We start from the raw sequence: 16,045 nt of genomic DNA, 5'->3' as shown, positions 1-16,045 counted from the left end.
AGAGGTGAATGGATCAGTCGACAAGCTGACACGTGCAGCTCAATACTGTTAGTTTCTGCAGTCAGAGCAGAGGAGGGTTGTTTAAGGACTGTGTGTTCAGGGCCGCTGCTTACTGGACTGGACAGAGTTCACTCTTATTTTGTATTTCTGTATCCGTATGAGAGAGAACACAGTGTCCAGTCCAGGCAGAGTGCAATTGGCTGAGTTGTACACAACTGACTCCTCACAGTAGAGTACATAAAACAATCTGCTGTGGGTCGCTGTGGGGCGTTTTGCAGCAGCATCACTGCCTCTACACCTGTTTACTGTGAAACACATTCAGGGTTGTTGAACTCAGTATTATATGTGTGACAGTAATGAGCAGCTTGATCTGAACTCTGGTACCACTTTCACAGAAGATCCCCTTTCTTATTGAGGAGTTAAAACTGAAAGCTTTTTTAATTGTTAATTTACAATTTACTTCTATAGTTAGATAATTTATTAAGAGCAACTTTTCAGTTGCCAGGTTGTGAAAAACCCTGTTTTTATAAAAAAAAAAAAAATGCTAAAAAGTCATTTATAAAAGGCCAGAAACCATCAGGTTTGCAGTCACATGTGTCAACTGAGTAAACAAATTGTAGTAAATAATCTAATAAAAAATACTGGAAAAATGCTCTTTAGATCTGTGGAGAGTGAAATGTTTGATCATACCAGAATATAGTTACATCTGAATACGCACATATCATCAAGGCTGCAGTTGGAAATATCAACAAAAAGATAATAAAATATAGCCGCAAGCGGCAATGATCGGAGTCTGACCAAATTGCAAGCAGAGGACAAAAGCACATGACAGTAAATTACATAAACACACTGCAACATCGTACTTGTCCACCAGTGGATTCAAACCATGGACCTTAAGGTCTCCAGAGAAGGTGGCTTACAGATTGCACCATCAGGGAGACAAACCGTGTACAAACGTCTAGTAACTGGAGACAAAGATATTACATGTATGAAAAAAATCTCATCATTCTGATGATGTCAGGTGTATTGTAGTGAAGTTGATGGCATAATGATGCAGAGGTTAGTGGTGTTGCTTCGCAGCAAGAACATTGAGGGATTGAGATCTGCCTGGGTCTAGATTTGGTGAATTTTCATCAATTGTTTGAGAAATAAAAAAAATAGTTGTCACAATGCAGAGGATGTCCTGAAAATAAAATCAGCTTTCTCGGCCAAAGCGGTGATTTATTGTAAAAAAAAATTAAGTGTGGAATGTGAAATGACTGGAAATCTACAAAATGTCTTTTTAACTTTGTATTTTTTAAGTTTATCAATTTCAATTGTTTTTACGTGTTCACACAACCTAAAAACTCCAAACAATAAATAATAATATTTATTGTTTGGAGTTTTTAGGTTGTGTTTTAAGTTCTTGGCTTTCCGTTGGGTATTAGATGCCAACAACATCACCATGGTACACCATCAAAATGATGCAGATTTTTTGTCAAACTTTTATAACCAATATTTTGACTTTTTCATGCATTTTAACTGCGCTACATTTCAGTTCAGTTTGGTCAAACGGTGAGTCTGCACTGGTATTCAATATCTTCCTGTAATTTGTAATGTATGCATACATTTTTTTTATTTCCCCCAAAGTTTTAACTAAGCCAAGCCCCAGGCGCAGCTCGATCCCATAAAGGCCATTTTCCACTAGTTCCGTGTCCGACGCGGTTGCCGGAGTGAATCGCCCTCATTAAAGTCGATGATTCATCTCTCACCAGCATCCCAGAAGCGGCTTGCTGCGCTGCTCTGTTAAAGACAGGCAGCGAATCTATTTCTGACGGAAGCCGCTCGGAGACCGCGGGAATTTCGAATAGAGCAGATCGACCGGGCAGGAAGTTTGTTGAGAAAACAAAATTAAACTCCATAGAAATCAAGGAAACATGACTGACACGCAGGCGGTTGAATATGAGGCCACGCAGACGGACACATCTTCGGTGGAATATAGTGAGACAGCGATAACTACTGCACCACCATGTCACCAACTTCATCACAACACACCCGACAACACCAGAATGATGTGACTGTTTTTGCACTTGTAAAACCTTTCTATCAAGTTACTAGATGCTTGTCCAAATGCGTATCTCCCCGGTGGTGCAGTGTGTGTCATCATGCTGGGGATCTTCAGGTTTGTGGGTCGAATCCTCTTTGGAACAAATGGTCCACACTGTTTCAGTGTCTGCATCTGCTTCAGTTTCTTTCATATTCATAGGCTATATTTGTCTTCGTTCTTATCTCTTTCACTGACCAACTTTGATGTTTTATTGACAGTGCTGACTCATCTGTTCACAGAAGCGATGGTTCAAGCCAGCGGGAAGTGCAAATTACACAGTGAGGAAAAGTGCAATGAATTTGTTTTCAAAAGAGAAGAAAAAAAGCTGGGCAGGAAGCATGACTTGATATGATGAGTGTAATTAAGTGTGTGAATGTGTTTTCCATCCAACTGGGGCCAAGAACCTCATTTTACATTTATTATGACACGTTTCTGACTCACAAGGACCCGAGATGTGACTTTCTGTGTGGATGTATGCTTTTATGCATTTACTGCTGTGTGTTATATTTCCATATATATATATATATATGTATGTGTGTGTGTGTGTGTGTGTGTGTGTGTGTGTGTGTGTGTGTGTGTGTGTGTGTGTGTGTGTGTGTGTGTGTGTGTGTGTGTGTGTGTGTGTGGCAGTAGTCATATCTGTTTGGTGATTTGATATGACATAAGATCATCCTAGGAGATACATTACATCACCTTTTGATTGCACATATATGGATATTTATAACTCCTTGGAGTCACCCACCGTAAGCAGGAAACAATGATGAAAGGATTTGGTCATGAAGAATACATTTGCCACAACAACCCTGTCAACACCAAATGATTTGAATGCAGGCAGTTTTGTTTTTTTTCTCAGTTAAAAGCAGAGCAGTGAGGCTGGAGTTGAAGATAGGCTTATCTTCAGGGGACACTTTCTGGAGTCAGCTGTCAATCAGTTGGTGACATAGTGACATCAGTTGAGTTTTATGGACGTTTATTTTATTGCGCACAGAGCCTCCAGCTGTGAACAGAAGATGTCTGTATTCCTATAAAATCCCGATGATGGAGGTCATAATATCTGCGGAGTTCAGTTATTCACTGTCTCTGGACCAGCTCCAGCACTTGTTCTAGTGACATCATCCCTACGATCACAATTTATGCTGCTTTCAAATGGAGCTTCTGAAATCGTGGTTACAACACGGTACGCTGTGTGCACCGTAGGCTTGGAGTCCAAGTGGTGAAGTCGCAAAAACACCTTTGCAAGGCTACGGCAACATGGACAGCTATCTGTGGTCTAGAAGCCACAGAAGTTAACAATTCAGCAAGGTAACAGGGGGGCTAACGTAATGCAGGAAATGCGAAGGCTCCTCGGGAAAAGAGGAGACTATTGGGAAGATCAACATTTTCCTCATATGTTGGCTATTGTCTAAGCTATGAAGACAAACTTGACTAAAAATACAATATATTAGCTTAACATACAACGAAAAATGAACCTCCATGTCCTCTGCCATTTCCGTAAACGTCAGCAAACACGTCACAAGTCGTGATATCGAGGCTTATAGAAAATGTCAAGTTCTGACGTCATGAACTACGCGATGGATTGTCAGGGAATTTTGTACAAACCTTCATAGTCATCAGATTATTAATCATTCAGCCTTTTGAAACCCTCTGACTGAATTGTGGTTTTGAGTAAAATGTATGTTTATGACCAAATGCCTGCAAAACTGACAGCTGTCATCCCAGGAGCCGTGTCAGCTGCCGTTGGCCACGTCATAACGTCAACGCTCCAACCTCATAATTGTAACCGTCACACCAACTTCTTTTACAGCAAATGTCAATTGTTTCAAACATATAATAATTTGAAATTAAATTGCTGTAAATAATAATAAAAACAAATTTAAAAAAAATCCCCACCTTTAGTCTGGGCACCATCATGTTAACTCTCCATCATAGTGGTCTAATAATGTGTCCAGTCTAATCTTAACTGCTGCATCGTAGTCTGTCAGCAGTGACATTTGATAAAGCTGCTGCGAGGCTGCAGTCTTTCATCCAGAAGAGCACACACAGCTCACAAAATGTAAAGTGGTTGTCTGAAAAATGTATAACTAAGGTGTAACCATCATATATTTCTTAATCATGCATTTTCTGTGCATCAGTAGGCCAGCCGCAATATATTATATAACTGCAATTTATGGAAATAGAGACAGTGAATCACGCCCACATATTTTATTGTAAATAAAAGACAAAATAGTTTTTCCTCTTTGGGAACAAATTAAAACAGTTATTCAGCAGGCATACCACACACAGTGAAGCTACTCATAACAGCTTCATACTGAACGTAAGACATTAGTTTAGTTTATGGCCATATACTGGCACAGTTCAACTCCACAGCGAACCACAAGCAGTGTGGTGACATATATGCTTCATAACTAGTCAACATTAGCATGTGTAGCCTCTGGACACAATACAAACAGTACTACCACATCAGCACGAGTATCATACAGTACATCCAGAGTGATACAGTTTTACAGACTACGGTTTTCAGAAGTCACAGTGGAAATAATCACAAAGGCAATGCGAAGATGCAGAATACTGTTGATATGGAGAAAAACGCTCCACTCTCCTTCTCACACCTTACTCCATACAGTGATCAGTGCTCCTCCCTTTACAGCCCTGTAGAAACACACAGAGCATCTGGATATTTGTCAGATACGCTCTCCTTACAACAGCTTCACCACTTACCTAATTCGTCATCGTTTTCTGTTGTGGCATGGAAAACTATCAAGTCGTCAAAGCTCTAAAAAAAAATAGACAGACCTAAAAAATACAAACACTAAAATAAATACTTTGGATGCAAATGAGGTGTGTGGTTCCCCCGTCCCATGATAGAGATCAAATCCCACAGTGTGTACATCACGCCTACAGCACATCTGATGAGATGGCGTGCCAGCGCGCGGTTTCCATTTGCCCCAGGTTGCACATTTCCCTCCAGTGTCCCTGCCCCGCCTCCGAGGCATCGCCGCCAATCAGAACGCGACCCAGGACACTGCTCCTAGTGTAGAGACGACCCTGAGGACACACAGACACAACTGGATTCAAAATTTGACATTAAGGATAGCGTTACCAGTGTCTCACTGTATATAAGGATGGGACTTTTGTACGACTTCCTACCTGCATGATGATAAACTCAAGGACCAATGGCAGCTGAGTGATGTCACCAGGGGGCAGGTCAAACAGGAATGGAGCGTTCCAGATGGGGTTCGGACCCCTGACCCCTTTGGTCTCCTTAGTACCAATTACTTTACCATCCTGACGCAAGTTAATGACAACATAGTGATCTGTAGAAAAACAGTACATCTTCAGTTATGATTTTATTATATGTATTTCATGGTTTAATTACATTGTTTAAGTAAATAAAAAAATAAAACTGTTGCTGCCAGGAGCAGCGAAATCATGTTTCAAGTCTTCCTTTGTACATCAATTCAAGCGTGCTAATTAGATTTACTAAAATTAAAAGAAATGTGTCACTAACACATAAGAATCATGTATCTGCATCAAGCGTGCGTTTCCCCAGATGTCAGGGACAGTTTGATCCTAAAACTCAGGAGAGGCACACTGTCAGTTTGGGTGTGAAAAACCACAACATCAGTTGTTTATCTTTCACAGAATCTTCCTCCTCTGCTTACTACCATCATCCCAGTGAAATATGGTACAGAGAGGAGGGGAAATGGCACTAGACTGATCGGATCTTAACCTGATTATTTTACAAGCCAATCAGGGATTCAGTCTGTCTGCCTTTGGCTGCAGGAACACATGAGGATACTGTGTGTTTATGTGCATTGCAGCTTATATAGGAAAATCTAGTCCTCCTCCTTAGCATAACAACTGGAGGGATGATATGGTGGTTCACTTGAACTTGTAAAAGTAAATGCACCTCCCAGGACTTAGGATATAAATCAAATTAACATTTCTTAACTACTGTATTCCATTTGTTTGGTATTGTCATAATAAACAGAAAATATGTTCACTGTTCGACATGTGAGGCTGAGGCAGGCATTTCCTCCTAAAATGTAAAACATTTTATGAAATAAGAAACATTTACTTTCAAAAGTTCAACTCTGTAATTTCACATTTCAAAGAGCTTGATGTCCTCTAGAAATGTAAAATACTTGCTGGAGCAGGAGACATTGCATATGTTGCTGCCAAGTATGTATAAAAATATCACAACCTGCTGGACAGTGAGTGACCATGTTTCCATGACGTCAGAGGATAATACACTGACTTTCATTCATTTTCCAACTATTTCCTGCCTAACGCTAACCTTGCCCGTAAAACATCTTCCCCTTCACATGTAATGATTTGTTATGGGGACCTTTATTGTCCCCATAAGGGAGCCAAGTCCCCATAATGTGTTAATGAATTAAGGTCCCTGCAACATGAGTGATCCCCCCCCACACACACACACACAAACACACACAGTATACTACTCTACTGAATATATCATAAATATCTATCAATCTTAACATTGTGTTCAAATTCATGTTACTATTTTTGTGTACTGTGCAGATTTTTGGACAAACTGCATCTTAATGGTGTGTCAACATAATTCTTGAAACTTGCCAATAAAGCCAATTGAACTGAACCGAGCTGAACTGAATTGAATTAAATCAAATTAAATCAAATGAAATGAAATTATATTAAATTGAATTGCTACTAGCATGTGAAAGTATTGACACTGCAGCTCTCCAGAGATGTACAGCATCTTTTAGCTCTTTGCTTTGGTTCTTCGGCTCGCAACTTTACTGTTTCCGTTGACCGATCAATAAACCGATTGAATAAACTGACTGTGCGCTAACTGTTTAGTATCAGCGGACAAAGCCAGCAACTGCCAAGTGAAGCCAGTGGAGCAATGAGCAGCTAAAGAGCCAGATACGTCCCCCAGGAGTTGATGGAGAGCAAAATGGAGCTAAAAGAGTGACTAAGTTGATTCATGGTGCACCACACCAGAAAACAATAATATGGGACATTAATGGAGGCGTGGCAAATATTTGATTTCATTGTTTAGGTATGAGGCTGACTGTCACCTGGAGCTCCTGGGATCCGTGTGAGCTTGGCCAGATTCTCAGCCTTTCGGACCATCACCTTGATGCGCTGCGCCAGTGTCTGGTACTGCAGCAGGATGAACAGCTGCCCTAAAGCCCGCGGCACACACACCGAGCTCTTCCTGTGACCCAACGTTTCCTGAGAACTCACACTCTGAGAGCAGGAAGGAAAACAGAAGAAACATAAGAGATCAAGAAAAAATATGACAGATTTAGCAAAAGGGGAAAAAAAGTCTTCTTTCGCTCAGCAGATGTTTGCCTCCTTTTTTTGGGAGGCCGGGAATGAAATAAAACCAACGAAAGAAACCAAAAGAAAAGAGCTGAGTCATGCAGTTAAGCACTGAAATCCCATGTTTGTGAATATGTTTCTACAGTGCTGTCAGTGAATGAGTCGACCCAAGGCACTAATACTCAGATCAGTGATCAGTTCCCCATAAAGGGATTCACTGTGAATTACTGCCAGGCAAAATAATAGTTTTTCTTCATTTGTCGAGGCATCTTGAATAGACCCGACTGAGGAGATTTGAAGTGTTAGATTTGTGTTACATATAGTCACTTAAAGCTGATCAGTGTTAATGGTTGTCTTCACATGTAGCTGTCAGGATTAAGGACTCTATTTGACCACCCACCCTTTAAGACATAACATATTCATGCACCAAGCCACTATGGATAGAATTAATAGAGAATGTGTTCATGTCAGCTCTCGTTAGCTTGCGTTGTCTGGGGTCCGATGAGTCACTTTCTGCTGTCAAATGGCGTGTTATGGAGTATCAGCCCGCCAGCGACTTCGTGAGGCCATGGCAGCAGAGTGTGAAGGGAATTTATCAAACAAGTGACTTTCGGTTCACTGCCACATTGTCAAGCCAACCTTAAATCTTCAACCAAATGTTGTTTTTTCAGGGGAGTAAAAAGAACAATAGCAAAAAAACATTATTTTCCTCAAGCACAATATAGTTTAAATTACAAAGTGTTATGTCATTTTTTTGGCTCTTATTTTTTTACAGTGATAGCAGAAGTCTGTTGTTATTTGGGAACTCTGTACACTCTAGATATTTAGGGGTTACATAACAGACCCAAACAGACTGATTCTATGAGTCATCCAGTGGTTTTCTAAGCATGGAAGCCGAAGAAGAAAGGGAAGCAAAACATTTTAAGTTTGGCAAACTTCCTACTGCTTCCAAACTTTGATTTGTGCAGAAATGATTGACTCAACATTCACATTCTGTCAGCAACAACTTCACATTCACAATCATGTAGCTGCTCAGAACAACAGTGCCGTCTTTATCTATCAACCACAAGTGGAGCACGATCTGTCATTCAACCTCCCTGCCAAGATTTTCTTAGGATGTAAACATTTCAGCCACAAATTTGACAAACGTCAGCTTTACTGCCACCTGCTGAATAAAAAACACTAACGCAGCGCTCAGAGGGGACACTTGTGTCAGGAAGCAAGGGAGAAATATTTTGCTGTCTTTACTTTACACCAGTTCAGCACACTTTTTTTTTTCTCAAATTATAAGTTAGTCAGAAGGTCAGTTGCCATCTGGAGACTTTGTATTTCAACCCTCTTCCAGTAACATGAATCATTATTATTATTTCAGTCAGTGAAATGTCCGGCATGCCTAAACTAATAAGACTGATAAATTATTGGTTTTAGTTTCTTGCAGATATATTGGTATCAGTGGATATGCAGCCCAGTATCACAGCAAAGCGAGTAATAAACACGCCCATCCACTAAAGGGAAATGTGTCTTTGACACATGCGGCGTTGTATAGACACGAGAAGAACACGGATGTAAAACACAGGTCATGTGACAATCATCTCTCGACAGAGATAATGAGACTAACAAAGGATGCTGAAATCCATGTAGTGTTGTATATGGTGGCTTAAGTCACAGCCTGTTACCCAGGAGGATGGGGTTTGAGTTCTGGGGGTGAAAAGTGTTTTTGAGGTTTTTTTTCCCCGAACCATAACCACATGGGTTGACACGTGGTTTTGTTTGCCTTGATATGCTTCCTTCTAGTGGACAGGTGTGTGTTACACATTTTGCTATGATAGCAGATCAGCCAATAAGAAAGAAGAAATTGCAATATAGAAAGTGCAAGTAACAAGTTAATCATTACAGCTAATTAGTCTCATGATATATTTGTACAGGCTTTCTGCACCCTGATTGGGGACGATAATGTAAAATAACTGCCAGTAATGCTGAGCCTGAAACTTAGCCTTGCCTGACTTTGCAAGTAATGGGAAAAGGCTTTTTTTTTTAAATAAACCATAGGTGCCTGCTTTCAGCCCAAAAGCTGAAATAAGCTTAGGGACAAAAAAAAGTAAGACGAGATCAGTTGGTAGGTGACTTACAGTGGTGTCCTGATACGGTTTGTGCTTTTAAGGATTTCTGCAGCAACAGAGTATAGAAATGTTTGCTATGGACAAAATATGGTGGCAATACCTTGGATTTACTGTTCATACATGACTTATCTGCCATCTGTTTATAAAGATTAAGAGATCGATCCTACAGTATAGAATAGATATAAGAGAAAACTGCAGGGATGATATATGACTGTGATTAAAAATAAAGAGCCTGCGCCCTCCAAAAAAAAAAATCTGCTGATTAACCTGACTGTTCCACTTTCGCAAAAATGACTGCCACATCATGCACCCCACTCCGATGAAGTGTTAAAACAAGTAATCCAATGTTGGTGAATAATCATCAATAATCCAGCCGGTCCCATACACTGATTAAAAAACCTGGTGTTTTACTATAAATCCAGGAAGCGCCAAGCGTGAAAGCTGGAGTCATCAGTGTTCAGCCTCTGTATACACGCCCACTGCTGAGCGGTTCTGCTCTTCCTGCTCCACATCCACACACATTGACACTAGGCAGCTGCTGCTACAGAGGAAGAGGGAGGTGATGGTTTCTGCATCAGGGAGGAGAACACCTGAGTCTGATTTTCACCTCACTGTAACATGGGGGGGGGGGGGGGGGACAAGATACTGAAACACAGCACGTCTCAGAGTGACTGACAGTGGATTAATGTCCACTGAAACATCCGGCTCACCTCCCTTCAAAAGCCTCATATTAATACCTTCTGGCAGCGTCTCAGCGGAGCCGCAGAGGGCACGGCGTGGGTGCGCTGCCAATTTGCTGCACTCTGCTTATTTGCTCTGCAGTCGCTAACAACAATGTCACCATGACTAACAACATTGGAAAAGTGACTAATGGGAGAGCTGATTAGACGCTACATTCCTTCATGGGTAAAACATGATTTGTGTTATTTGTAGGGCCGCATGCAGAGTTTCCCCAGTTCGTTAAATCAGATGGAAATTTGGATTTTTGAAAGTGATATAGGACATTTACCAAAACCGGGAGCAGTTCAAAAGTACATACTGTCAGCGAAACACCCACACACACACACACACACACACACACACACACACACACACACACACACACACACACACACACACACACACACACACACACACACACACACACACACACACACACAAACCCCGTAGTCCACTCTGTATGTATCTGCACAGATGCCTGATAAACTCTACGTAGCTCATCCACGTGTTCTTGTACCTTTTGTTTCCTGTTTGAGTCTGGCTAAAATTAGCATGGGTCTAAGGTCTGTGTACAGTTTTTATTGGATCTGACAGGACCCAAAAGGGCCTCAGAGGAAGAGTTGTTACTTTAGAAACGCAGGCGCCATCTTTGGCCAACCAATTACTTTACTGACTTGAATGTGTCTTATCATGAGAGATTGCTTCTTGTTTTTAGGGGGATGTGATTTCTTGCTAAGGTTTAGACAGAAAACTAATTTCCTCTAATATTTCAAATCTAGTTGTAAGCACCACTAAAAGTGCACAAATATAACATTTTTGGTTTTGCTTTAACGTGTTGTAAAGACAACAGTGTGACTCTGCGTGGCCAAGAAATAGATCCAGCATGTAAGTCCCTGTAAAACTGCTAGTTGTAGTTTCATATGGGTGAAACACCACTTGCTAATTAGTGAGGTTTAGAGGTGGTAGGCAGATTTTGTTACCTTTGAAGAGAGTCAGGGTAATTGTTTCCCTCTGTTTCCTGTTTTCATGTCTAACTCTATAAAAGAGTGTTGCATTTTAACTGGAGGACGGCTGGTTACTGAGTTTCCTCCTGAGTTCACCTGCCCTTTGTTCTCTTTGTGTGCAAAGCAGCGTCAAAGTCCCAAAAGACAGCTGGTATTTCATCATTACGTTTTTCAGACTTGTTTGGTTTGGTACCAGATAAGGCAACAATTAATCTATGTGGGCTAATAACGAACTGGAGGCTTCTCAGCAGCACTTTTGTAAACTCTGCTGACACGTTGTGGCTCAAGTCCAGATGTTTCCAGCCAGTTCCTACTTGGGTGAAAGTCATAGGACCTCTGATTTGCAATCTGCTGTGTTTTGAAATGTTTTTCATTGCACTTTTTGTGATTTCTTGCTCTATATACTCCCTTGAAAGGTTAATTGTAATGTATCCACCAAATGAATGAAATGATTAAAACACCATGTACCTTTTTCAGCTTGCTTTTGGTGGGGCTGAGCTGCCTGGTGTAGGTGGTGGTGGTGTCGGGCTCCCATTCGATCTGCCCACAGGACAGCTCCAACACCCCCAGCGCAGCCTCTCTTAGGCCTGAGAAGTCCCTGCTGTGAACAGCCAGTCTCAAGGTGCAGGTGCGCAGCTCCTCCACAGAGCCCACCTGCAGCACAAAGCTCTGGCTGTGGAGCTCCGGGCTGAGGCTGCGCCGCCGCGATGCTATCTGCTGAGGGGTGGGGCAGAGTGGGGGAAGGCTGGCCCGGACAAACACCCCGCTGCGTCTTCGACTGGCCCCCGAGAGCCCCAGGATGTTGACCACCAAGGTGCCACAGGCAGAGGAGAAGAGCAGGGAGAAGTGCAGGAGGGGGGCTGGCTTGGAGGGGACACAGAGAGTGTTGGAGCCATACTGTAACAGACCGGGCTCCACCTGCTCGATCGGAGCATCAGCATCAGCATTCAGACAACTGCTCTCACTACAAGTAAAACTTTCCCCGCTCACGGTGCTGCGCCGACCCACCGCCCGACGGGATTTTGACACGAAACTCAACTTGGTGAGAGAGGGCAAAGAGGCTCTGCCATGGGTTGGAGGTTTGTTAGATGAGCGGGGAATAGCAGGAGTGCTGAGGCGCCGCATTGGACAAGTAGACCTCGGGGACGGTACCAGCTCAGCTGACCTGGCAGGGCTGGGGTCAGACGGCAGAGCAGGGAGGTCATCCTCAGAGGGAGAGGAGCTGCTCTTGGAGGAAGGAAAGTCCAACACGTCCCCGTCCAGCTCCTCGTACTGCTGCTTGATCGGCTGCGTACACAGAGACGGAGTCAGCGTCACAGTCACCCTCTCAGCAGGATGAGGAGACAAGAAAACTGCCTCCTTGTCCTCCGATGAAACGCTCTTCCTCCTGCGACAGCAAAGGATGCAGCCAAGAACCAGACAATAGCAGAACACAGCCAGACCCACAGCCAGCAGGATCTGCAGGTGAACTAGAAAACAAAGCAAGCGTCACCGGTTAATATTGTGTTAGTGGGATTAATGAGGAGCATGAGACAGTGAGACAGAGTGAATCTGAGTGAGCAGGAAAAGACAAAGGAAATGGGAAACAGAAAAAAAAAGATGGATTCAAAAAGGAGCATCACCAGACTGATAATTCAGCTTTTGAGTTTAACTCTAATTGCAGCCAAATTCATTTGAAAAGAGCAAACTCTAAACCATTATCTTGTAGTGTCTGCATGCTACATCCTAGATGAGATTAAGGAGGAAATGTTATATCATAATTGTATAAATGATACTGTTTTGATCCGAGGCAGAAGCAGCACACATGCAAAGCACTGGTATCAATTTTCTTAGCAATCAAATTGTGTGTCTGTATATTTATCATTTAAGCATCATCAGCTGTTAAAAAAAAAAATGTATGGTCACCATTAAGATTTTATTGACTTCAACTGTTGTCAGTTAAAAAAATAAGTTGGATAAAACATTTTATCACACACTAAATCCATCTCATACCTTTAGCATCATTTTATTTAGATTTCCCTGAACTTAACATCAGCACCTTTGAAAACATGAAATCCTCAGTAGAATATCAAAATAAACGAAGCTTGGGGCTGTTAAATCTGAACCCTAATGTTCATTATGTCCGATAATGAGGGCGCATTGGGATGACTCATCCTTCAGACACACTGGTGGTGGATAGTGGTGACAATAAGGTTGGAAAGCTGTGTGTGAGCTTTAGGCTGTGACCAATGTGAGATAAAACAACTGGCAAAGAAAATATAAATCATTTGCAGAAGAGCAGCTTTGGTTTTGTTTTGGTGCACCACAGATTTAGTTTAAACTAAACAGTGATGTGTCTCTCCCACCCAAAAATGTTTCCATCACAAGGGATTTATCAGAGAATAAAAGCACATGACGTGAGGTGCATCCTTAAATCCTAAATATGACATCCCTGTCACAGCAATTGAGTGTCAGCTGTCAGATCCATCTCAGCCCCTTCACAGAGCCCGTCCAGCTCCTCACACTGCCTCCATTAAGAGATGAAAGCACTGATGGGCTGGATGGATGTTGGGAAAAAAAAAAAAATGCTGATAAGATTGCTCTAAAATGTGCCTCGGTCTGACCAGCCAGTGGACCTTATTATGGACCAAATGATGTAATGGTGAAACCTGGGCAGTGCCAATTCGGCATTTAATGCACAGTTGCATGTGTGTGTTTGGCTGCTGTTGTGTGCACGGGTTGATATGTAAACTTTACCCAATCATGCATAGAATAATGGCATGCTATTAATTTACAAAGAAAGTGATTGAAGGTTGTTGTAACATCGAGAATAATCTCATTTTTAATCTACAAATTGGATAGTTTTTATTCATACAAACTTATTGAAACATTTGGGGCACCCTCTCTGTTACAGCCTCTCTCCACAGTTCATGCCTCAGGTATCCCTCGCTTTAGACTGCCTTCTAACTTCATCTCCAGCTCTTCCTCATGTCGGAGGTCAAATTAACAGGAGGAATTAGTAGCATCGTGTTTGTTTTTAAATCGGCCCTACAGTGCTTTTTTTTTTTCTCTCTCTGTCGGGAAAATATATACAAGTGCTGCAAGATAAAGCAAACTCGAGGTTACAGAGTTTGCAGACGAACAAAATGAGAACCAATAAAAGATCAAATAGATTCAAAACCATGTCTTACCTCCCAGAGTGTACTGCGACATGTCCCCGGTGTGCGTGTTGAGTCGGTGTGAGCGCGGTTTGGAGAGCGCTGCGTCGCCAGTGCGCAGGGAGCTGAAGCCTGCCAGCCAATGGCTTCATCTGAGGACGGCGCTTTTATTTCAGATGCACTGACGATGCGTCGGAGGCAGAAACGGTCCTGCCTTCCTGAAAACAGTTTAGCCTACCAGTGCTGGTGTTTACTGTCATTTTATCATCTATGCAACTTTGGATGCAAACTAAATTACAAACAAATTGAATACAACTTTTTACTGCACCGCAACATGTCAGCAATCATTCAGTCCAGGGATATCATGTCATCCTTTTCTCCAATTTAATGTCAGACATTCAGAGGAGTCCTTGAACCGTACGTAAACTAAAAACGCAGAGGCGGGAGTCAGAAAAGAGGAGCAGTCCGTATAATGGACTGTTTTTTTGGTCAAAGTAGAGCTTGAAGTGCAAAACAAACGTTTTTGTGTCACTGTCGGGATCAGATAATCCTTATGTAATACATTCTGATAATCTAGCGAATAAGACACAAGGAGGTATGTTTCATACAGCCTACGTTTATTAATCAAGGGGACAACAATTTGAGATTTAAGCATCACAAAATTGAAACCAGTTTATGGAACTAGTCCTGAGGTTAGTTCCACCAGGTTTTTATTATATAACATGGTTGACATATATATATGACCTGACAGGAAAGAACACTACACACCTCAAATGAGAAAACATGCCAATAGAAGTTTGAAACTAATTGACTAAAGATCAGCAGATCAATAGTTAGAAACGTGTTGGCAGTCAGAACGTCACATGATCTCTCTTCCAGTTTTGAAGACTAACAAAAACTAGCGCATATTTCACCTCAACCTTAAAGAAAAACTAGATCGAGTAATTACATCGCTATCTCATCCTAGTTGATATGTTATGGAAACACCAGCAAAATGGAGGAATTAATGGAAAATGGGAGACAAAGGTAGGACTTTTTGGTCTGGTTGGATAACTTCATGTTTCTGACAACAACACCATAGATAAGTTAGAACAATAAACGTGTGGCTAACGGCAGTAATCACTACAAACGTTTATGAGCAAGTGGCTATAGTTATGTTCTGACCAACATGTATTTAATAAACATTTGACCAATTTAGAAAACATCCTTTATGGTATCATACAAGTGGTTCCGACCCAGCGATCTGATTGGTCAACTGTACATTTACGTTCTCAAACGACAGTGACGCGGTCAGGACCGAGGCGCTTGCACCGAGGCCCGTAAGCATCACTGAAGTGCCAATAATCACGTTAAAGCTTCACCCCGGAGCGTAATATTGCTTAAATATTAAATAGTTTGTCCTGCTTCAGCCACATTAATGTATTCTCAAATAATTAGCTAAACAACAACTTTTATTTTATAAAACTGTGTGCTCTGTGTTGCCTAAGCAACACACACTTGTTCTAGTTGCTGGGTGATTTGAAAATGGCACCAAAGCCCGTCCTCCCCTGTGGATGTGGCTACTGCTTCCAGGAGTGTTACTCTCTGTGGGCAGGTTGAGTGTCCAGGTAACTGTATTGTTACCGTTAGGCGTCGCAGTGATTACAGGTTGAGTTGTGAAAAGGGTTGAAC

General features: G+C 41.9%; 1 protein-coding gene across 1 annotated transcript; it reads right to left on the bottom strand.

The window, feature by feature from the left end:
- Positions 1–4,279: 4,279 nt before the first annotated feature.
- On the bottom strand, positions 4,280–14,496 carry LOC138616151 (synaptotagmin-4). The gene is made up of 5 exons (XM_069690258.1): positions 14,408–14,496; positions 11,706–12,706; positions 7,147–7,318; positions 5,234–5,400; positions 4,280–5,131 (listed from the first exon to the last, which is right to left on the bottom strand). The coding sequence occupies exons 1-5, from the start codon at positions 14,427–14,429 to the stop codon at positions 4,982–4,984; spliced, it is 1,512 nt and encodes a 503-aa protein (XP_069546359.1). The 5' UTR covers positions 14,430–14,496; the 3' UTR covers positions 4,280–4,981.
- Positions 14,497–16,045: the final 1,549 nt, after the last annotated feature.

Source organism: Brachyistius frenatus, unplaced genomic scaffold, assembly GCF_029030835.1.
Source record: "Brachyistius frenatus isolate BFR_SWC_R1_liver_20210118 unplaced genomic scaffold, ASM2903083v1 Contig_9, whole genome shotgun sequence".
Taxonomy (NCBI): domain Eukaryota; kingdom Metazoa; phylum Chordata; class Actinopteri; family Embiotocidae; genus Brachyistius; species Brachyistius frenatus.
Note: the sequence above shows the minus strand (reverse complement) of the source record. Positions and strands in the feature narration are given on the sequence as shown.